Source organism: Neovison vison, chromosome 1 (assembly GCF_020171115.1).
Source record: "Neovison vison isolate M4711 chromosome 1, ASM_NN_V1, whole genome shotgun sequence".
Classification (NCBI taxonomy): Eukaryota; Metazoa; Chordata; class Mammalia; order Carnivora; family Mustelidae; genus Neogale; species Neogale vison.
The window spans coordinates 222,761,707-222,787,507 of record NC_058091.1 but is presented as its reverse complement, the minus strand read 5'-3'; the positions used below and the strand labels follow the sequence as shown (position 1 = coordinate 222,787,507).

Sequence of the window (25,801 nt, the reverse complement as noted above, 5' to 3'; positions counted from 1 at the left end):
AGAGAACTGGCAGGCCAGAAAGAACTGGCATGATATATTCAGAGCATTAAATGAGAAAAACATGCAGGCAAGAATACTATATCCAGCCAGGCTATCAATGAAAACAGAAGGAGAGATAAAAAGCTTCCAGGAAAAACAAAAACTAAAAGAATTTGCAAACACCAAACCACCCCTACAGGAAATATTGAAAGGGGTCCTCTAAGCAAAGAGAGAGCCTAAAAGTAACAGATCAGAAAGGAACAGAGACAATATACAGTAACAGTCACCTTACAGGCAATACGATGGCCCTAAATTCATGTCTTCCAATAGTTACTCTGAATGAAAATGGGCTAAATGCCCCAATCAAAAGACACAGTATCAGAATGGATAAAAAAACAAGACCCATCAATATATGCTTTTGCAAGAGACTTGTTTTAGACCCACAGATGCCTCCAGATTTAAAGTGAGGGGCTGGAAAACCACTTACAAATCTAATGGACATCAAAAAACAGCGGGGGTGGGAATCCTTATATCAAACACATTAGATTTTAAACCAAAGACTATAAGAGATGAGGAATGGCATTATATCATATTTAAAGGGTCTATCCAACAGTAAGATCTAACAATTTTAAATATTTATGTCCTTAAGATGGGAGCAGCCAATTATATAAACCAACTAATAACAAAATCAAATAGACACATCCACAATAATATAATAATAGTAGGGGACTTTAACACCCCTGTCACTGAAATGGACAAATCATCCAAGCAAAATATCAATGAGGAAATACATTTTAAATGACACACTGACATCACAGATATATTTAGAACATCCCATCCCAAAGCAACAGAATACACAGTCTTCTCTAGTGCACATGGAATATTCTCCAGAATAGATCACATCCTGAGTCATAAATTGGGTCTCAACTGGTACCAAAAGATTGGGATCATTCCCTGCATATTTTTTGGATCACAATGCTTTGAAACTAGCACTCACTCACAAGAGGAAAGTTGGAAAAAACTCAAATACATGGAGCCTAAAGTGCATTCTATAAAGAATGAATGGGTCAACCAGGAAATTAAAGAAGAATGTAAAAATATTCATGGTAACAAATCAAAATGAAAACACAACAGCTCAAAATCTTTGGGACACAGCAAAGGCTGTCCTAATAAAAAAGTATATAGCAACACAAACCTTTCTTAAGAAACAAGAAAGGTCTCAAATACACAACCTAACTCTATACCTAAGGGAGTGGGAGACAGAAGAGCAAATGAAGCCTAAAGCCAGCAGGAGAAGAGAAATAATAAAGATCAGAGCAGAAATCAATGAAATAGAAACCAAAAGAACAGCAGAATAGATCAACAAAAACTAGGAGCTGGTTCTTTGAAAGAATTAAAAAGATTGATAAACCCTTGGCCAGACTTATCAAAAAAAAGGAGAAAGGACTCAAATTAATAAAGTCATGAAAGAAAGAGGAGAGATCACAACCAATACCAAAGAAATACAAAGAATTATAACATATTATGGGCAAGTATACACAGCAAATTTGGCAATCAGGAAGAAATGGATGTATTCCTAGAGACATAAACAACCAAAACTGAACTAGAAAGAAATAGAAAACCTGAACAGACCCATAACCAGTAAGGAAACTGAAGCAGTCATCAAAAATCTCCTAACAAACAAGAGCCCAGGGCCAGATGGATTCCCAGAGGAACTTAAAGAAGAATTAATACCTATTCTCCTGAAACTGTTCCAAAAAATAGAAACGGATGGAAAACTTCCAAACTCGTTTTATGAAGCCAGCATTACCATGATCTCAAGATCAGGGAAAGACCCCATCAGAAAGGAGAACTATAAACCAATATACCTAATGCATATGGATGCAAAAATTCTCACCAGAATACTAGCCAATAGGATCCAACAGTACATTAAAAGAATTATTCACCACGACCAAGTGGGATTTATTCCTGGGCTGCAAGGTTGGTTCAACATCTCCAAATCAATCAATGTGATACAGTACACATTAGTAAAAGAAAGAACAAGAACCAGATGATACTCTCAATAGATGTAGAAAAAGCCTCTGATAAAGTACAGCATCCTTTCTTGATCACAACTCTTCAATGTGTAGGCACAGAGAATACATACCTCAATATCATCAAAGCCATCTATGAAAAACCCACAGCGAATATCATTCTCAAATGGAGAAAAACAGAAAGTTTTCTCCTAAGGTCAGGAACAGCAGGGATGTCCACTAACACCATTGCTATTCAACATAGTACTAGAAGTCCTAGCCTCAGCAATCAAAAAACAAAAAGAAATAAAAGGCATCCGAATTGGCAAAGAAGAAGTCAAACTCTCACTCTTTGCAGATGATATGATACTTTATGTGGACAACCCAAAGACTCCACTCCAAAACTGCTAGAACTTGTACAGGAATTCAGTAAAGTCTCAGGATATAAAATCAATGCACAGAAATCAGTTGCATTTCTATACACCAACACCAAGACAGAAGAAAGAGAAATTAAGGAGTCGATCCCACTTACAATTGCACCCCAAAACCATAACATACCCAGGAATAAACCTAACCAAAGAGGCAAAGAATCTGTACTCAGAAAACTATAAAGTACTCATGAAAGAAACTGAGGAAGACACAAAGAAATGGAAAAATGTTCCATGCTCCTGGATTGGAAGAACAAATATTGTGAAAATGTCTATGCTACCTAAAGCGATCTACACATTTAATGCAATCCCTATCAATATACCATCAGTTTTTCTTTTTTCAAAGAAATGGAACAAATAATCCTAAAATTAATATGGAATCAGAAAAGACCTCAAGTAGCCAGAGAAATGTTGAAAAAGAAAGCCAAAGTTGTGGCATCACAATTCCAGACTTCAAGCTCTATTAGAGATCTGTAATCATCAAGACAGTATGGTACTGGTACAAAAACAGACATATAGATCAATGGAACAGAATACAAAGCCCAGAAAAAGACCCTCAACTCTATGGTCAACTAACCTTCGACAAAGCAGGAAAGAATGTCCAATGGAAAAAAGACCATCTCTTTAACAAATGGTGTTGGGAAAATTGGACAGCCACATGAAGAAAAATGAAACTGGACCATTTCTTTATACCACACACAAAAATTGAGTCAAAGTGGATGAAAGACCTCAATGTGAGAAAGGAATCCCTCAAAATCCTTGAGAAGAACACAGGCAGCAACCTCTTCCATCTCAGGCGCAGCAACTTCTTCCTATAAACATTGTTAAAGGCAAGGGAATCAAGGGCAAAAATGAACTATTGGGACTTCATCAAGATCAAAAGCTTTTGCACAGCAAAGGAAATCATCAACAAAACCAAAAGACAACTGACAGAATGGGAGAAGATATTTGCAAACAACACATCAAATAAAGGGCTAGTATTCAAAATCTATAAAGAACTTACCAAACTCAACACCCAAAGAACAAATAATCCAATCAAAAAATGGGTAGAAGACATGAATGGACATTTTGGCAAAGAAGACATCCAAATGGCCAATGGACACATGAGAAAGTGTTGTGTATCACTGAGCATCAGGGAAATACAAATCAAAACCACAGTGAGATACCACCTCACACCAGTCAGAATGGTTAAAATTAACAAGTCAGGAAACAACAGATGCTGGCAAGGATGTGGAGAAAGGGGAACACTTCTACACTACTGGTGGGAATGCAAGCTGGTGCAGCCACTCTGGAAAACAGCATGGAGGTTCCTGAAAAAGTTGAAAATAGAACTACACTATGACCCAGCAATTGCACTACTGGGTATTTACCCTAAAGAAACAAATGTAATGATCCAAAGGGGTACAAACACCTGAATGTTTATAGCAGCAATGTCCACAATAGCCAAACTATGGAAAGATGGTAGATGTTCATGAACAGAGGAATGGATAAGGATAATGGATAAGGAAGATGTGGCATACACACACACACACAACGGAATACTATGCAGACATCAAACCCCTTAAATCTTGCCATTTGCAATGATATGGATGGAACTAGAGGGTACTATGCTGAGTGAAATAAGTGAAATAAGTCAATCAGAGAAAGACAATTATCATATGATCTCCCTTATATGAGGAATATGAAAGGCAAAGTGGGGTGTAGGGAAGGAAAAAATGAAACAAAATGGGATTGGGAAGGAGACAAACAATAAGAGACTCTTAATCTCACAAAACAAACTGAGGGTTTCCGGGGGATGGGGGTATGGAGAGGGTGGTTGGATTCTGGACATTGGGGGAGGGGTATGTGCTATGGTGAATGCTGTGAAGTGTGTAAGCCTGACAATTCATAAACCTGTATCCCTGGGGCAAAGAATACATTATATGTTAATTTAAAAAAATAGCTGGGTTCTCATATATGCTTCTTCAGTCTGTTGTGGTATTTTGTTTTGTTTAAAGTAGATGATGAAAATCTGACCTCACACTAATATGTAGGTGGAAAAGGAAAAGCACTTTCACAGCCCTTTCAGATAACTGTAGGGTTTTGTTTTGTTTTGTTTTGTTTTGATACTTTATTAAAACTTGACAAATAATTTTTTAAAAGATTTTTATTTATTTATTTCACAGAGAGAAATCACAAGTAAGCAGAGAGGTGGGCAGAGAGAGAGAGAGACAGAGGAGGAAGCAGGCTCCCCACTGAGCAGAGAACCCAATGTGGGGCTCGATCCGAGGACCCTGAGATCATGACCTGAGCAGAAGGAAGAAGCTTTAACCCTCTGAGCCACCCAGGCGCCCCAACTTGACAAATAATTTTTAAAAGGTTAGTTGAAATATTGATTCTGAAACCATATCAAGGATCTTTTAAAATCTGGTTTTATTAGTATCACCCAATCTCATCAGAAAGTCCAAAAGAAAGACAAAGAAAAGTATTTAAATATTAGGAGGCTGTCAAGTTTTTATTTTTTTTAAGGTTTTATTTATTTGAAAGTGAGAGAGACAGTGAAAGAGGGAACACAAGCAGGGGGAGTGGGAGAGGAAGACTAAGGCCTTCTGCTGAGTAGAGAGCCCGATGTGGGGCTCAATCCCAGGACCTGGATATCATGACCCCAGCAGAAGGCAGATGCTTAATGACAGAGCCACCCAGGGGCCCCTGGAGGCTGTCAAATTTTAATGACAAAAATAGCTTTTCCTAAATTCTAATTTTTGCTCAAAATTTCAAATTTTAGGGTTGCCTGGTTGGCTCAGTGGGTTAAGCCTCTGTCTTTGGCTCAGATCATGATCTTGGGGTTTTGGGATTGAGCCCAGCATCGGGCTCTCTGCTCAGCAGGGAGCCTGCTTCCCCCTCTCTCTGTGCCTGCCTCTCTGCCTACTTGTGATCTCTGTCTGTCAAATAAACAAATAAAATATTTTTTAAAGTTCAAATTATATTAGTAATAAACAGTATAAGTTGTTTTCCTTGTATAATAAGCTCATTTGTTTATTTCTAAAGTGAACTTCTGCCAACTACCCATAGTTTCTCATTTCTTCTTTCAAATAAAAATTGTGTTCCAGGAAAAAAAAAGCAGCTAGTTCATCTCAAACAATGGCACAAGTTCTTTTCTTTGTGACAACCATCAGACTGATATGGAGCAAAAAGTGGTTTACATACTTCCCACTTTGTGACAGAGAATACTTTTAAAAAGATATATATGTAAGAGTCATGCCTTAATAAAATGCACAATTTTTTCATCTACATCAAGTACATTCTGAAGTAAAACTGACATGGCGGTAACAAATACAATGACTAACAGTATGGTTGCCTTGACTTATGCTGGGGTGCCACCCCTTATACCCATACTGATTTTTGCACAATCACCATAAATATCAACACAGTTTCAAGGGGAGTACTAAAAGCACATTAGGTCTTAGTGTTAAGAAAATAAGTTTGGGGGCGCCTGGGTGGCTCAGTGGGTTGAAGCCTCTGCCTTCGGCTCAGGTCATGATCCCAGGGTCCTGGGATTGAGCCCTGCATCCGGCTTTCTGCTTAGCAGGGAGCCTGCTTCCTCCCCTCTCTTTGCCTGCCTCTCTGCCTACTTGTGATCTCTCTCTCTGTCAAATAAATAAAAAATCTAAAAAAAAAAAAAAGAAAGAAAATAATTTTGATCCAAAAGTGCTTCAGAAATCCCAGGGATTGATGGACCACAATTTGAGAATCACTGCTTTAGAATATATGTGGGAAATAAATTGTTTGGTCATGACTTAGATAAAATTTCAACCTAACTAGATAATGCTAAATACCTTTTCAAAGTGGTTATACCAAATTACATTCTTAGTTCACATAATAATAAGCTCATATAAGTTTATTTCATCTATTTTACGGACTAAACCTGTGTCTCTGAAATGCAAAATAGTATATAACAACACTAATTGAATTGACAATAAACAAAATGGGATACATTTTGAATTTTTCTATAGAATTGATGGTACTGAAAGAAAAGCACATTTGCTAAAGAAAAAGATAAGTGAAAATTACTGAATAGGTTATGAAAGGGACTTATAAGTACTAACATAAAGGTCTACAGGTAAATGGTTATGAATTATGTCTAAATCTAAAAATTGTGGGGTTTTTTCCTTTTATAAAGATATACCCTGAACCAGGGCCTATATAACACCAGCCTAACAGTTTTGTTTTTATTTGGCTCATGAAGGAGCATGAATTAGAAGATGTTCTTGGGGCGTCTGTTTGGCTCAGTTGGTTAAGTGTCTACCTTTGGCTCAGGTCATGATCTTGTGGTCCTGGATGAAGCCCCACAGTGGGCTTGCTGCTCAGTGGGAGATCCCTCTCCTTCTGTCTTCCCATCCCCCACTCATGCTCTCTCCTCTCTCTCTCAAATAAATAATATAATCTTTAAAAAAAAAAGAAGAAGAAGAAGATATTCTTGAAGTAGCTGATCAAGAGTTGGAAAACTGTTCAAGAGTAGGAAAAGAAAAAAAAAGTAAATAAAAAGGCTGTGTTTCATTAGGGTAGAACTTCTCTTTCAACATCACTGTATCCACAATACAGTCTATGTTAGGTGAATATATTGGGTACTTAGTAAGTTTTGGGAATCAAATTGTGCATGAGTAAGAGACCACCCATTGATCAAATGTGTACCATGAAAAACAGTATTTGAGAAGTATCATTTGGCTATAACTCCCTTGATGGTGAATAATGTGATAAAAATATATAATATCAAACAATAAGCAATAAAAGAAGAAAAGGTAAGAGCTTAGGTCAAAACAGGTGACGTCCCAAGTCAGAGACAAGGCAGTTGCTATACAGAGACCAGAGACTGTGCAATGAAAGTTATTCATTAACTAAAGCATCTGTAACTCAGAGAGTCTATCAATATGTATCAATCTCTAGACATGTGTTTTCTCAACTATTTTTCTACAGTAAATTAAATAGTTTTCTATGCAAATGAGTTTCTCCTTTAAAGCTATATTTAACAAAACTATTTCCTTATGCAGAGCAAATATTCATATATTTGCATGGTGATATACAAGAAGAGAATTTATATCTTTTTATTTTGTAGGATATATAAGAAGTATCTTATTTGTGATTACATTGTATATCATTTCACCATATATTATATCACTAAACATTGTGACAGTAACATGGTTTGAACCACAAGATGGTAGCTTACTCTTGATTTTGGTACACAATCCTTATTGGTTCTTTGGAAGATTTGTAATAATAGAGAAAAGTAAGCATTGACTATAAGAATAAACGTGAACATTGCTATATACAGGTGTATAAAGAGTCTAGGTCTTAGGTTCCGCTAGGACCTCCATCATTACAATACATCATGTCTGGCTTTAAATAAAAAAATGGGAAGTCATGCTGATATACAGTTAAAAGAGACAAAACAAGGATCAAAACTAGGTTCAGAAAAGATACAAATTTGTAATTAACAAACAGGGAACTTAAAGTAATTATATTTAATATGCTAGGGACTCTCATGAAAAAGTAGACAATATGGAAGAGCAGATAGGTCTTGCTGGCTGAAAGATGAAAATTTCTGTGTAAGAATGAAAAGGAAATACCAGAAATTAAAAAACTCTGTAATAGAAATGTCAGATCCCTTTGATGGTCTCATCCTTAAACTGGTCAACAATGAAAGAATTAATGAGCTTGATGATAGGTCAACATAAGCTTCTCAATCTACAATACAGGAAGAAAAAAGAATTAAAACACACACACACAGACACACACACACACACACACACAGACCAACAACAGAACATCCAGAAAATTTGGGACAATATCTGAAGTTGTAACATACATGTAATTTGAATTTCAAAAGTAGAATAAAGAATAAACTAAGAATTAGAATAATGCCCACATATTTTCTAAAATTAATGACAAATACCAACCCAAAGACCCAGGAAGTTTGAATACCAAACAGCTCAGTATAAAAAATTCTACATGTATGTATATCATATTCAAACTACAATGATAAAAGACACAGGACAATCTTAAAAGAAGTTGAGGGGAGGGCAGGGAATCTACCTTAGAGGAACAAGAGTAGAAATAGCAAAAATTTCTTATCAGAAACTATGTAAATTTTAAATCAAGTGAAGTTATTCTTCAAAAGTGAAAAAGAAGGGGCACCTGGGTGGCTTAGTTGTTTCAGCATCAGAATCCTGGTTTTGGCTCAAGTGTCAAATTTGGTGTCAGGTTGGAACTCCCACATTGGGTTCCATGCTCAGGGCGTCAGGCACTCTCTCTCTCTCTTTCAAATAAATAAATAAATAAATAATCTTTTTTAAAAAGTGAAAAATAAATAATACTTTTTCAAACAAACCAAAGCTGGGGAAATATATTATCATCAGACCTATACTACAAGAAATGAAAAGAAGTTCTTTAGGAAGAAAGAAAATTATATCAGTCAGAAACTTGGATCTACATTAAAAAAGAAAAAAAGAAGGACATTGGAAAAGGAATAAATAAAACAAACATAAACTCTGTCTTTCTTAATAATACAAAGGATAAGTTAACGCTAAAAATAGGAAAAATACTGGTAATTATATTAAATGGCTAAATGAAATGAAGAACAGCAATGTTATAAGAGACAGAAATAAGGAATTAAAAGTATGCTGCTGTTTTCATTTTAAGTAAGGTCTATCCTTTTTTTTTTTTTTTAAAGATTTTATTTATTTGACAGATAGAGATCACAAGTAGGCAGAGAGGCAGGCAGAGAGAGACGGAGAAGCAGGCTCCCTGCCGAGCAGAGAGCCCGATGTGGGACTCGATCCCAGGGCCCTGGGATCATGAGTCGAAGGCAGAGGCTTTAACCCACTGAGCCACCCAGGCACCCCAGTAAACTCTATCCTTGATGTGGAGCTTGAACTCATGACTCCAAGGATCAAGACTCCCATGCTCTAATGGCTGAGCAATCTAGGCACCCCTAAAAGTCTGCTGTTATAGGTACCTGTACTACATACGAGGCAGGATTCTATTAATGGAAGGTAGACTTCAACTAGTTATAACATACATAACAATTTATTAATACAGTAAATACATATACATATGTATATATTGTTAAATACATTTTCTATAAAATTTATAATAAACTCAAGGTCAAACACTAACACCTTTTAAAATAACTATAGTTGATAAGTTAGGAGAAGAGATAGGATAAAATCATATAAAATATTTAATTAAAACTAGTGAAGGTAGAAAAAAGAGGGAAAAGAAACAGGGCAAAAGAGGAAAACTGTTAAAAACATAGTAGATATGAGGATATATTTGACCTGAATATATGACTTGTCAATCAACTCAATCCAAATGACATTTATAGAATACTCTATCCAACAACTGCATAATATAAATTTTCTCTGCCTTGCATGGAATAATCACCAAGAAAGACCGTATTCTAGGCCATAAAACACACTTTAACTAACTTAAGAGAATAAAAATCATACATTCTTATACCTAAAGAGAATTTAACTAGAAATTATAACAAAAAAAGCTGGAAAATATCAAAATATTTGGAGATTAAACAACACATCTATAAATGATATGTGTCAAGGAAGTTTCAAGAGAAATTTAAAAACCTTTTGAACTTAATGAAAATGAAAATACAACTTATCGACATTTGTGGGATGCAGCAAAAGCAGTGCTTAAAGGGAAATTTATAGCATTGAATGCATATATTAGAAGGATAAAGATCTAAAATCAAACAACTAAGCTTTTACCCTAGAAAACAAAAGAAAGACTATTTAAGTCTAAAACATGTAGAAGAAAAGAAATAAAATGTAGATATGAAATTGAAAATAGGAAAACAAAGAAAAACTAAAGCTGATTTTTTAAAAAGATTTTATTTATTCATTTGACAGAGAGAGAGACACAGTGAGAGAGGGAACACAAGCAGGGGGAGTGGGAGAGGGAGAAGCAGGCTTCCTGGGGAGCAGGGAGCCTATTATGGGGTTCCATCCCAGCACCCTGGGATCATGACCTGAGCCAAAGGCAGATGCTTAATGACTCAGCCACCCAGGCACCCCTAAAGCTGATTCTTTAAAAAGATCAATAAAATTGATATATCTCTAACCAAGCTAACCAGCTAAAACAGGGAGAAGACAGATTAGCAATATCAGAAAGTAGTTCATCATTACTGATCTTTGGACATAAAAAACACAATAATAAAGAACTACTATGAATAACTCCATGTTGACAAATTCGATAACTAAAATGGACCAATTCCCAGAAAGACAAAAGCTATAAAAACTCCTACAAAGAGAAATCTATAATCTGAAAAGTCCTCTGTATAAAGATAATAATTCAAAAATTAAAAACCTTTCAAAATAGAAAACAATAGGCCAGACATTTTCACTGGCAAATTCCAACAAACATTTAAGGAAGAAATTAAAGCAATTTTCCAGAAAATAGAAGCAAAGGGAACAGCTCCTAACTTGTTCTGGGAGGCCAGCATTAAAAGAAAATAAAGACTAATACCTCTCATTCAACAATCATCAATAAATATCAGCAAATCAATTCTGACAATGTATAAAAAGAACTATCTACTACAACCACATAGGACCTATTTCAGGTATTCAAAGCTGATTTAATATCCAAAAAACAACTAGTGTACTCCATCACATCTACAGGCAAAAGAAAGAAATCATATAATCAAATCGATTGATGCAGAAAAATCATCTCACAAACTCCAACTCCCATTCATGATAAAAACTATGCAAACAAGCAAAAAATAAAAGGCAACTTCCTCAACTTGATAAATGATCTACAAAACCTACAAAATAACCCTATAATTGCCACACTTAATAATGAGAAACTGGACACTTTCACTCCTAAGACTTTTAAGGAAACTTTGTCCTCTCACCATTTCTATTCAACACCACATTAGAAATCTTAGCTAGTGCAGTAAGACAAAAGCAAATAAATACATGAATGAATGAATGAATGAATGGATGAACAAAAAGATATAGAGATTGTAGAGAAAGATATAAAATTGTCTTTGTTCACAGATGGACAGGTTGTCTATGTCCAAAATTCCAAATAGAATAAAAAACCTCCTGGAATGAATCTGAAAGTACAGCAAAGGCACAGAATATGAAATTGAGTATACAAAAGTCAACTATTTCTCAATATACTATCAAAGAACAATTATAAACTTCTTTATCTTAAGGATATTATTTATTTTGAGAGAGAACAAGCAAGTAGGGGGGCGGGCAATGGGAGAGGGGTAGAGAGACTCTCAAGTAGACTTCAGGCGGAACCTGGAGCATGATATGGGGCTCAATCTCACAACTATGAGATCATGATCTAAGCTGAAAGCAATAGTTGGACACCTAACAAACTGAACCACCTAGGCATCCTTAGCAAAGAACAATTGTAATTGGAAGCTTAAAATACAATTACCATTTATAATAGTACCAAAAATAAATAAATAAAGCCTAGTTATGTATCTAAGAAAATATGTACAGGATCCATATACAGAAAACCACAAGATTTGATGAGAGAAAGCAAAGATCCAAATATATTCTGTGTTCATGGAATGAAAGACTCAACATGGTTGATTCTGAATATTATTTTGTTGATTCTGAATATTGATACTGAATACTGAAGATGTCAATTCTTCCCAACTTAATTTCTAGATTCATTAAATCTCACTCAAAATCCCAGCAAGCTGTTTTTCATATATAGGCATACCTCAGATATATTGCCAGTTCCATTCCAAACCACCACATTAAAGAGAATGTATATTTAAAACTAAACACATAAATATGTATTACATACTTATAGAATAAATATAAGAATTATTATACTATGTTTTAATGCTTAACACAAATATCAAACAAAAATTGAAGCAATCTACTCAAGTATTGAAAGTACTAAGTTAAGAAGTAATTATAGTGTTTCCCCAACTGCAGACATTACATAACCTACTAGTCTATTCCAGATATACCTGGATATACACTCAAACCCTGTGTTCAAAATTTGATTTTAAAATTAAAGTAGGCACTTCTAAAGTTATTAGACTTAATATTTGATGTCACACAAAAAGGAATATTTCTATAAAAATTAAAGAATTCAATAATTAGTTTATCAATTTCCCAAGTGTTTAAAAATGATTATATATGTTGTATTATATTAATGTAATATATGTTTAAGATGTTTTCTGGTTGTGCAGAAATTGGTTCAGAATTCAATTGGTTCAGAATTCAATATTCACAAAAGTTATGTATGATGTTAAATACATAGAACAAACTGGTAGTTGCTAAAGTGGAGGAAGATGGGGTAGAGGGGCAAAATGAGTGAAAGGGGGAGGGAGATAAAGGTCTCCAGTAATGGAATAGACAAGTCACAAGGATCAAGGGTATAGCATAGGATGAGGTTCCTGAGTGGCTCAGTTGGTTAAGCATCTGCTTTCGGCTCAGGTCACGATCCTAGGGTCCTGAGATCGAGCCCCACATCAGGCTTCCTGCTCAGCAAGGAACCTGCTTCTCCTTCTCCCTCTCCTGCTTGCTGCTCCCCTACTTGTGTTCACACTCTCATTCTTTCTCTGTCAAATAAATAAATAAAATCTCAAAAAAAAAAAAGTACAGCATAGCATAAGCCTATCTGAATAACAGGATGCTATCAAAAGAAATTATCTAAACATTATTAGAGTCCCAAAAGGAGATGACTGAGAGAAAAGGGGAGAGAGCTTATTTATAAACTTTATCGCTGAGAACTTCCCAAATCTGGGGAGAGTAAGAAGGATCACCTGGGTTGCTCAGTTGGTAGAGTGTCTGACTTGTGATTTTGGCTCAGGTCATGATTGTATGGGTTGTAGATTGAGCCCTGCATCAGACTCTGCTCAGTGTGGAGTCTGCTCCTGATTCTCTGCCTCTCTCTCTCCCTCTGACCCTTCCCTGGTTTTCACTCCCTCTCCCTCTCTCTAAAATAAATATATAAAATAAATTCATTTAAAAAAAAGCAGTAAGAAAAGAATTCCTCACATACAAGGGAACCCCCATAGATTATCAGCAGATTTCTGAGGAAAACCCTTGTGACTATGAGAGACTGAAATATACTTAAAATGCTGAAAGAAAAAAAAAAAAAAACTGCCCACTAAGAACACTTAACCTGGCAAAGCTGTCCTTCAAAAATGGAGTAATAAAAATTTTGCAGGCCTAAAAAAAGATGAAATTGTTTGTCATCATTAGACTTGTTTTTCAAGAAATGCTTAAAGAAGTTCTTCAAACTGAAATGAGAGGATGCTGATAAATAACATGAGAACACAAGGAAAACATAAAATATACTGGTAAAGTATATAGACAAATTCAGAATATTATAATATTATAATATGATGGTATGTTAACTCTAATATAAAGGCTAAAGAATAAAATAAAAGTATAAAAAATAACAATAGCTACAATAATTTAATTGATATGACATACAAAAATGTAGATTGTGATATAAAATGTAAAATATGGTGAGAAAATTATTAAAGGAAAGTTTTTGTCAGGAATGGAAGTTAAGTTGTTATCATCTTACAACAGACTATTAAATCTATAATATGGTTTATGTAAAGGTCATGGTAATCACAAAGATACACAAAAGATAAATAAAAGGGAATCAAAACAAACCACCACAAAAAAATTATCCATTCACATAGACAGTAAGAGAGAAAGAAAGAAACAAAGGGATTACAAAAGAGTCAGTAAACAAATAATAATATGGCATTACTAAGTCCTTAGATAGCAATAATTACTTTAAATGTAAATGGATTAAATTCTCTAATCAAAAAACTTGGGAGTGACAAAATGGATAAAAAAATAAGACTGACCTATTCACTGCCTATATGAGACTCACCTCAGCTTTAAAGAAAAAATAGGTGCAAAGTGAAGAGATGGAAAAAGATATTCCATGCAAATGTAAACCCAAAGAGACGAGAAATAGCTAAACTTTTACCAGACAAAACAGACTTTAACTCAAAAGCTGTAATAGGAGACAAAGTAGGTCATATATAATAAAAAAGGGGTCAATCTATAAGGAGGATTTAAAAATTGTAAATAGGTACACACCCAACACTGGATTCCCAAAGTGTGTAAAACAAACAAAAACAGAATTAAAACAAGAAATAAACACAGTATAATAACTGTGGGGATTCTAGTCCACAATAGCTAAACTGTAGAAGGAGATGAGATGCCCTTTAACAGATGAATGGATACAGAAGATGTGGCACATATATACATGGAATATTATTCAGCCATCAAAAAGGATGAATACCCACCATATGCACTGACATGGATGCAACTGGAGGGGATTATGCTAAGTGAAGTAAGTCAGGCAGAGAAAGATAATTATCATCTGGTTTCACTCATCTGTGGAACATAAGCAATATCACAGAGGACCATAGGGAAAGAGAAGGAAATCTGTAGGGGGAGAAATCAGAGATAGGGATGAACCATGAGAGACTATGGACCCCAGGAAACAAACTGAAGGTTTCAGAAAGGAGGGGGTAACAGAGCGATGGGTATTAAGGAGCGCATGTGTTGTGATGAGCACTGGGTGTTACACCTAACTAATGAATCATTGAATATTACATCAAAAACTGACATACTATACAGTGGCTAAGTGAAGATAATAAAATAATAAAATAATTTTGAAAAATTGTTGGGGATTCTAATACCCCATTTTCAACAATGCATCACTTAGAAATGAAGAAACATCTGAGTGGAACTACTTTAGACACTATACAGATCTTTCTATCCAATATTAGCAGAATACACATTCTTCTCAAGCACCCACATAACATTTACCAGGACACATCTTACAATAGGTCACTACAAAAGTCTTAAAAAATTTAAAAATATTGAATTTACAATAGCCAAATTATGGAAGCTCTCCAAGTGCCCATTGGCAGATGAATGGATAAAGATGTGATATGGATGAATGATATGGAAGATGAATGGATAAAGATGTACACATACACACAATAGACTATTATTTAGCCATAAAAAAGAATGAAATCTTGGTCTTTGCAACAACATGGATGGAGCTAGAGTATAATGCTAAGGGAAGTAAATCAATCAGAGAAAGACAAATACCATATGATTTCACTCATATGTGAAATTTAGAGAACAAAATAAACAAGCAAAGGGGAATAAAAGAGAGAGAGAGAAACCAAAAAACAGACTCTTAACTATAGAGAGCAAATGATGGTTACAAGGGAAGAGGTGGATGGGGAAGGGATGAAGTAGGTGAAGGGGATTAAAGGGTACACTTATCATGATGAACACTGACTAATGTACAGAATATCTGAATCACTATATTGTACACCTGAAATTAATATAACACTGTGTGTTAATTATATTGGAATTAAAATTAAAAACTTAATAAAAAATAATAATTCATATATAGTACGTATGCATATTATCCACTAACAAAAAGACCCACAATGGATAGAATAGAAAAATTTGAATTTCAGTTATGATGGGATCCCTGGGTGTTGATACTTTTGACTTCTACACTTGGCACAATAATAAACATTTGCTAAAAGGAGTATAGATTGTATTTGTAATAATAATTGTATGCCCTAAATTTTTTTAATACTGAAATCATTTCAAGACTCTGTTATTAGATAGTAGTACAATAGTAAGAATCAACAGGAAAAAAAAAGAGAAATTCACAAAAACATGGAAATTCACAAAAACAACACACAGTTGAACAATCAATGGGTCAAAGAAGGAATCAAAAGTGTAAAAAAAAACTACTTAAAACAAAAAAACTACTTAGACAAATATAAGTGGAAAAACAACATACCAAACTGACAGTACTAGCAAAAGCAATTCTTAGAGGGACGAGTATAGTGATAAACGCTGATATTATTTAAAAAAAAAAGGGGAGGGGATCTCATTTCAAATAAACAATCTAATTTTGTGCCTCAAGGAACTAGAAAAAAAAGCAACAAAATAAGGCCAAATTTTGTAGGAAAAAATAACAAAGATCAGAAAAGAAATGAGTGAGAGACTAGAAAATCAATAAAAAAGATCAGTGAAATCAAGAGGTGATTTTTTTGTAACGACAAGCCAAATTGACAAAACTTAGAGTAACTAGAAAAAATAATTAAATAAATATAGACAAAAATGAAAGAAAAGACATTACAATTGATACCACAAAAATACAAAAATGATAAGGGACAATTACAAACAATGATACATCAACAAATTAAATAAGATAGAAGAAAAGGAAAAATTCCCAAAACCATAACCCACTAAGACTCAATGAAGAAGAAATAGAAATTCTTAACAGACCAATAACAAGTGCAGAGACAGATTAATAACCAAAAACCTCCCAAAAAAGAAAAACCCAGGGACCGATAAATTCACTGGTGAATTCACATTTAAAGAATTATTGCTAATCCTTCTTAAACTCTTCTAAAAAACTGAAAAGAAACAAATACCCCAAAGTCTTCCACAAAGAACCAGCATTTCCCTCTGGCAAAGCCAGAATACATTCAACAGAAGAAAACTATAGGCCAATGTCCCTGATGAATATAGATACATAAATTTTCAACAAAATTTCCAACAAAATTTTCAACAAAATCAGAAAAATGAGTTTAACAATACAAAGATGATCTTACCCTATGATCAAGTAAGATTCATCTCTGAGATGCAAGGATGACTCAATACATGTAAATCAGTGTGATGCATCACATTAATAGAATGAAAAATAAAAATCATATGAGGACCTCAGAAGATAAAGAAAAAGGATTAACAAAATTCAATGTCCCTTCATTTTAAAAACTCTCAACAATGTGGGTATATAGAAGCAACAAACCTTGACATCATAAAAGCCATACATGACCAGCCCATAAGTATATTATAATCAACAGTGAACTTTAAAGCTTTTCCTCTAAAATCAGGAAGAATATCTAATCAAGAGTATCCTCTATACACCCACCTCTCCTATTCAACATAGTAAGTCCTAGGCAGACCGATCAGGCAACAAAAAGAAATGAAAGGCAAACCATCTCTGCTCAGAGATGACATGATCTTATATAGAGAAAATCCAAAAGACTCTACCAAAAAATGGTCTGAATAAACAAATTCAGTAAAGTGCAAACTACAAAGTCAACATACAAAAATCAGTTGTGTTTCTATACACTAGAACAATGAACAATCTAAAAAGAAATAAAATGATACCATATACAGTAGTATCCGAAACTATAAGATCATTAGAAATAAACTTAAGCAGGGCACTGATTTATTTGAGAAAGAGCAAAAGAGCATAAGCAGGGAGAGTGTAAGAGGGAGAAGGAGAAGCAAGCTCCCCACTGAGCAGGGAGCCTGTTGCGGGGCTCCATTCCAGGACACTGGGATAATGACCCGAGCCAAAGGCAGACTCTTAAGTGCCTGAGCCACCCAGGCACCCCTAATTAAGTTTTTTTAACCTAGTTAAATTTTTTTTTAAAAAGAACTACATTTAATCAAAGAGGTAAAAGACCTGTATACTGAAGACAATAAGCAATTGATAAAAAAAATTGAAGAAAACAGAAATAAATTTGAAGATATCTCTTGTTAATGGATAGGAAGAGTTATTGTTAAAATGTTCAAGCTCCCCCAAACCATCTATAGATGTGTGTGTAATGTATATTCATATATCACATTGTAATAAAAAGGACTATATGATATTTATATATCATATTCAGTCATAAAAAGGACAAAAACCCTGCCATTTGTTTCCATGAGGATGAACCTTGAGGGCATGAAGTGAAATAAGTAAGATCAAAGACCGATACTGTGTGATTTCACTTACATGTAATTTTAAAAAGCTGAACTCCTAGAAACTGTGAGTAAACTAGTGGTTGTCAGGGACTAGGGTGTGAAGGAAATGGGGAGATACTCAAAGTATATAAACTTCCAGTTATACAATGAATAAGTTCTGAAGGTCTAATGTAGAGTATTGTGACTATAGTTAACAATACTGTATTGTATACCTGAACATTGCTAAGAGAGTGGATCTTGAATGTTCTCAGCACACACACACAAAAAGATAATTATATGATGTGTTAACTAACCTTATCATGGCAATCATTTTGCAATATATACATGTATCAAATCATCACTTTGTACACCTTAAAATTATACAATATTATTTGTTAATTATATGTCAATAAAGCTAGAAAAAAGAAATTAAGGAGAAAACACAAATTACAAATATCAAGAATGAATGGTGGAATAACACTATATGACAGACATTAAAAAAGACAAGAGAATATTATAATTAATTTGACAATTTAGTTGAAATAGTCTAAATACTTTGAAAGACAATTAACAAAAAAATTTTCAGAGGATTTAGATAATAAGCTATCCTATATTTAATTAATAAACTAAATTATTAATCAACAATCTTCCCATAAAAAAAAAATCCAGGCTCAGATGGACTCACTGGGGAATTCTATCAAACATTTAAGGAAAAAGTACCATTGGCCTTATCTATACAAACTCTTCCAGAAAATAAAACAGTTCCTATTTCAATATATATGACTATATTCTGATATGGCTCAGTCAGTTGAGCATACGACTCTTGATTTGTGCTCAGATCATGATCTCAGGGTTGTAAGATTGAGCCCCACATGGGGGCTGGACTAGGCATGGAGCCTGATTTAGATTCTCCCCCTCCAGCTCCCTCTGCCCCCTTCCCCAACCTCACTCGTGCTTTCTTGCTGTCTTTGAAAAACTAAAATTTTTAAAAAGAAAAAACTACAACCAATTGTTTTAACAAATCATACTAAAATGACTAGATACTTGTGACAGAAAAAGAACCTCAACCTTTACTTTATACTATACAAAAAAATAACCTCAGAATAGATCATAGGTCTTCATAGAAAAGCTAAAAGTATAAAACTTTACGCAAAAATATAGAAGAAAATTTTCACAATTTTGAAGTAGGCAAAGACATTTTAGGACACAAAAAAACACAAATCATACAAAGAAAAAATTTTAATTACATTTCATCAAAATTTAAAAAAAATTTTTTTTCAAAAAAAACCATTAAAAATGAATGGCAAAACCATTAAAAGATGAATGGCAAACAAAAGAGCTGGAGAAAATATTCACATTATGTATATAAGACAAAGATTTTTTTTACCAGGATATACTGAAATCTCCTGCAACTCAATAAAAAGAGACACTTCAGTTTGAAAAAACAAACAAACAAACAAACAAACAAACTGTGGGAAAGGATTTGAATAAACATTCAAAGAAGATAATGAATGACAAATAAACATATGAAAAGATGCTGATCATCACTAACATCATTATCAGAAAATAGATGATTAATTAAAATTACAATGAGATGTCACTAAAATGTATAATAATGGCTAAAATAAAAAAGACACAACCAAATGTTAGCAAGGATCTTGAAGTAATCAGAACTCTCATAGATTGTTAGTGGGAATGCAGAAAGGTATATAAACACTTTGAGAAATAGTTCATGGTAAAGTGAACCTAACATGTACCATACTACCAGCAGTACCATCCAAAAGAAATGAAAGTATATGTCCAAACAAATACTTGTACATGGATGTTCATAGCAGTCCTATTCATCATAATAGCCCCAAACTAGGGGGGAAAATGTGGTATTTATAAGGAATACCATTCAGAAAAGAAACCAAAAAAGCTACTGATACACATAACAACATGGGTGAATCTCAAAATCTTTTGTGCTAAGGGAAAGAAATTAGATACAAAGAGTACCCCTTATATAAGTTGACTTAATTGGAACTATATAAAAGACACACTTAATCTATAGTGATAGAAAGTATATCTGTGGCTGTCAGAGCCCAGGGAAAAGGGGAGGAGAGTGGAGATTGTAAAAGGGAACAAGGGGACTTTTTTAGGTAATGAAAATGTTGATATCTTAATTGTAGTAGGTAAATGGTTATATACATTTGCTATAATTCATTGAACTACACACAAAAGTATCTTTAGTGTATGTAAATTATACTTAAATGATATTTTAAAATGTACTCAAGGGATGCAAACTCTTCCAGAACACACAGAATACTTCTTAGACTAACATTATTTTGATACCAAAACTAGACAAAGGCATTAAAGTCCCAAATACAATCTCAAATACTAGTTCCAAATCCTAAAATTTCCTTGGTGTATTAATTAGCCTTCTGTTATGAAAGTATAGCCCTGATCAAGCATTTAGAGACACCTAGGTATTTGTAGCAAGAAAAAGGAAATTCAGATTAAAGAAAATGGTAATAAGAGCTTCCTAACACAAGTAACTAATTTACAATTTTATCCTGAAGCCTGTCGCATAACTCCTTTAAAAGAAAGAAAAAAAAAATCTCCTATCCAGTCTTTTGTATCCCTATTGGCAAAACCAAACATTGATACTGATTTCCAAAAGAAAGACCAATATATATGTGCAGCTTTCACTAAAACATTTAACATTTCCATAACTTTTGTCAAAATCAGTTACAGTTCACTAAATCATAATTAAATATTAAATGAGCTAAGTCAACTAAAAGATTTATGATTGTAGTACCTATTCTTTTTTGCAAAAAAAAATCAGACATCCACAATAGTAGAGAGAGTAGTATAATGAACTCGCATCCATACATTATCAAGATAATAAAATTCAAGATGTTACTATTCTTGCTTTCTCTCTCTCTCTCTTTATTTTTAAAGGTTTTATTTATTTAACAGAGAGATAGACAGCAAGAGAGGGAACACAAGCAGAGAGAGTGGGAGAGGGAGAAGCGTGCCTCCCGCAGAGCAGGGAGTCTGATGCAGGGCTTGATCTCAGGACCCTGGGATCATGACCTCAGCCAAAGGCAGGCACCCACATGCCCCATATTTCTCTTTTTTTTCCTACTTTCTTTTAAAAGTAAATATCAAACATTCTGTCATTTCAGTCGTGCATACTTCAATATGCATCCCTAAAAATTATGAATATTTTTAAGATCTCTTTTTAAGATTATTTATTTTTGGGATGCCTAGGTAGCTCAGTTGTTAAGCTTCTGCCTTCAGCTCTGGTCATGATCCCAGGGTCCTGGGATAGAGCCCCGCATTGGGCTCCCCGGTCAGCGAGAAGCCTACTTCTCCCTCTCCCACTCCCCCTGCTTGTGTTCCCTCTCTTTCTCTCTCTCTCTGTCAAATAAATAAATAGAATCTTTTAAAAACATATTTTTTATTATTGTACAGTTTGGAAACATTAGTTTTCTCAGTATGTAAGAAGTCAGGTTGAATTCTTCAACATCATACTTTTTTCCATTGATGAAACCTATAGCAACTACATAGTTAATTAAAAAATCTTTCAATGGGCATTCTTTTCTGTAAGGTTTCATTAATTACCTTTGGCTTATAGCTACATTAAAGCTAGACATGTTATTTAAATATAGCATAAACCCTCAATCTTTTATTTTACAAAAAAATTAATTTCTTATTTTCACAAAGGCACAAAGAGAAATAAAACGGTTGCTAATTTGATCCCCATACAGGTCACCAAAAAAAAAAAAAGAAAGAAAGAAAGAAAGAAAGAAAAAAGAAAAAAAGAAAAAGAAGGAAAAAAAAGAAATTGTCACTAAGGCCTAGCAAAAGAAAAAAAGTTATCCCATAGCTGTTCAAAATAGATAGTATATCCATCCCTACACAAGTATACAGTGGGTGCAAAACCATATTTTACACACTGTAAAGAATACTAGAAAATCTTCCACTGATCTAGTGATTCAGTGGGGGCACTTTTCAGTAACTCATATCAAATATTCTTCATTGCGGGGGTGCCTGGGTGGCTCAGTGGGTTAAAGCCTCTGCCTTCAGCTCAAGTCATGATTCCAGGGTCCTGGGATCGAGCCCCGCATTGGGCTCTGTGCTCAGCAGGAAGCCTGCTTCCCCCACCTCTCTCTGCCTACTTGTGATCTCTCTCTCTCTCTGTCAAATAAATAAATAAAATCTAAAAAAAAATTCTTCATTGTGATAAATCTGCAGATATCATCACATCACTTAACATCCATCCAACTAAATGATACAAGTTATAAAACTTCAATGAATTTAAACTGAAAACTATACTTGACATATTTACCATGGCTGTTGCTTTTTCTCAGGAAGAATAGGGAACACAGTATTTTAGGGATGCCATGAGTTGTACCAGAGTTGACTTTTTAAGTTTCTTAAAGCTAAACACTAAGATCTTAAAAACAAGTAAAGGTATCTTCATTCATAAAAGAGACTTTCCCTAACTGAGCAAATAATAATTTGATATATCAAAAAATATATGTTAAACCTACCCTGCCCAGGTTGTCTGGGGAAAAGGGAATGGAAGATACGGACATATTAATCAACTGGACATAGAAGGACAGCTGATTTTTTGCTTGTCAAATACCATTTTTGAGTGGAAGCATTTCTTCTGGATCTCAATATAAAGCATTTTGTATATTCCCCCTCCTCATTTAAGCAGTCACATTATCAAACAAGAATTAGCTGTGAAATAAAGTTACTTCAAAGCATATAGATCCTAAAAGGTATTCATATTCTACTTCTCTTTCATAATCCCCTACATAAGGCATATGCCATTCATCTTAGGAAGAATTAAGAGGAATTACTCAAGAGACCAATAACAGCAACAAAAATCTAGCAAGGCTGAGAGCTGGTCAGTTAGAATCTTCATCACAATAAAAGATACAAAGAGAGATAAACCCTTACCTCAGCTATTTAAGCACATACAAGAAGGAGACTTATAATGCATATGTTGACATTGACTAACTTGTGACTGCATGAGGTAACAGTGCTCTCATACACACATTATTCATCTGCTGTATGTTAACATGTCCTAACCTTTCAATTTAATTGAATCTAGCAGAACCTATTAAATTCAGTCTGGTTGCATAAGATTATGACAGTCATTAATGAGCCAGACTTTTAAGTGCATTGAAGATAAACTGACTGGTTAGAAGGGCCTTCCCTTTTTGTTTCCTTGGCTAATTTACTGCAATGAAAACTAGAATACCAATATATCTGGGCCTTCGTTAAAAGTGTAATACTGACTTTTCCTCATGTCTGAATCAAGTTAGGTTTAAACTTGGTTACTCACCTTTATACATAAATCAACACTAATTTGGTAAAATTTAAATCACGATCTTCAAAATAATGCAACAGACTGACTCAATTTCACTCTCCAATTTGGAAAAAAAAAAAAAAGCTGAACTACAGATTTATCTCAGGAATGACCTCTGAGCAAGCATATACTAAACATTCATTTTCATTTGTTCTTTTTTCCACATCCATTTCTCTACCAAAAAGCAGACTGTAAAACTTAAATCATACAAATGTCAGGAGTTCCTGCAAGTAGGCTGCTTGTTTTAGTTGAAAATGTTTGACTATCCTTTTAAAGTTTTCAAAATTCTCTCCTTCCACATGAGCAGGCTTTTACATTTACTACTGCCTGTTGTTTGAAAAAAAGAAAGTAAGGATTTTATTGCTATGTGTGTGCATGTGGGGGGATAGCCAAAGGACAGTTTTTGGCACAGAATTATTTAAAACAAATATTAAGAACTCCAGATACTCCTAAAATGTGATGAGAATGATATCTCACTACTTTTTGTAACATCAGTTTGGACTGGGTTTGTTTTTTTTTTTTTAATTTTTTAATTTCAATGACATATTACACCTGAAAACATAAAAGTTACATAGCACTGATTGCACAAACTTTATGTCTGGAAAAAGTATGTTCACAGCTGTATGAAGAGTGAAAAGTCAAAGTAGATTTTATGGTAGTGGTATCAATGATGATTTTAAAATACATAGGTACTGTCATTTGAGGAAAAGAAAGATCATTTAAACAATTTAACTTCGAGGAACTGGGTGATAAGCAGACCATGCTAAAGGTAAATTATTTTAAATATATATAACAAAACTTAAGTGTGGTTCATTCACCACTCTAAAAATATGGGTCACTGAATCAGAAAGATTATTTAACAAGTCTCTAGTTCTTAAAATGATTTATCCCAATACCCCAAATGATAACATTCTCTACTGAAATCAGACAAAAAGGAGGTAAAGCATGTTTGGGCACAGGCACTCTACACAGTAGTTATGAGTTGCTCAAAAGAGTGGAGTTCTAAAATTTATTTTGATTTTCTTAAACTCACTCACTTGTGACCAATCTCATGTGCAATGGTAAAAGCTGAACCCAGGCCAATGTCTTCATTAATGCTGCAGCTCCTTTCAGGCTCACACATTCCAGCCACAGAGGCCAAGCCTGAATAAACAGAAGGAGACACAAAGGGTCAAGCCAAGGTGTTTCAGTCTTAAAAAGCCCATAGTTATAAATGCCTGGATTCTTTTTAATAACCTCCATGCACAGAAGGAGCAGTTGGCAAAAGGTTAACTTTCTAGTCATTTGCAAAATCACTGGGGGGAGTTTCACTTTGCCGGCTAGACATTAATATTTTTTGAACTGCAGTCAGTGCTGGAAAATGTCTAGACTAGGGGTTAGATTTATAAATTTTACTTCTGGTAACTTGGGACCACCTAGTAACTTGAGCCAGAAGAGGGAATTCAAGAAAGCATTTCAATTTTAACATTCTTCAGGCTGTAGAAAGCAAAATATATCCACATTATTTTTCTAAAGAGATCTGTTTAAGTTTAGTGGATTCATAAAAATATACAAGCAACTTTTTAGTTACCAAAAAAAGGGAATCCCAAATGTTTTTTTATGACATTTTTTAATAAAAGCAAAAATGAATGATTCAAAAGAGAAAAATGAGAACTGTTAAAAATAGAAGGTTTTGAATTTTTTTAATCTTCTGAAAGAAGTCCTGATAGTGATGCAACAATTTATTTAGGTATTTTAATGGAAAGAAAGACATTTGCACAGTAAGTGGTTATCCCCTTTCCCATCCCCCTTCAACACATTAGATTTACTAATAAACCAAAACTACAGTGGTAATTCATTGATTCTAGTGAAATGTTATGTTCCTCCCTTGGGAATTTTAGCTTGTAAAAGCTTTCATATTTACTTGCAAATGAATATCACGCCCTGTGAATTAGTACATAACTTTAAAACAGTACTCAGAAAAAAGAATTTTTGTGTGAAAAATGTCATGTGTTATAAGGAAACAGATGCCAAATTATACTTAACACATATAAGGAACGAAAGTTATTTAAAAGAAATTGAAGAAAAAGTAGGAAAAAAATTTTATATGTTACTAGTCTACTATCGTTATCCAAATAATAATTATCTAACCACAAAAAGTGATTTGAATCTAATTCAAGGAATATTTACTGACTGCAGTAAGCAATGTTCCATGCTATGTATAATTTCCCAGTGACACTAACTTGGAACAGTAAAAGCTATTCA

At 34.1% G+C, this 25,801-nt stretch overlaps 1 protein-coding gene across 2 annotated transcripts in view; it reads right to left on the bottom strand.

The window, feature by feature from the left end:
* Window positions 1-25,801, bottom strand: part of ADAMTS6 (ADAM metallopeptidase with thrombospondin type 1 motif 6) — a 294,254-nt gene that overhangs the window by 138,104 nt on the left and 130,349 nt on the right. For both annotated transcript variants that reach the window (XM_044268162.1, XM_044268174.1), the window contains exon 9: window positions 24,595-24,700. In XM_044268162.1, coding sequence (XP_044124097.1) covers window positions 24,595-24,700 — 106 coding nt within the window. The remainder of the gene's footprint in view (window positions 1-24,594; window positions 24,701-25,801) is intronic.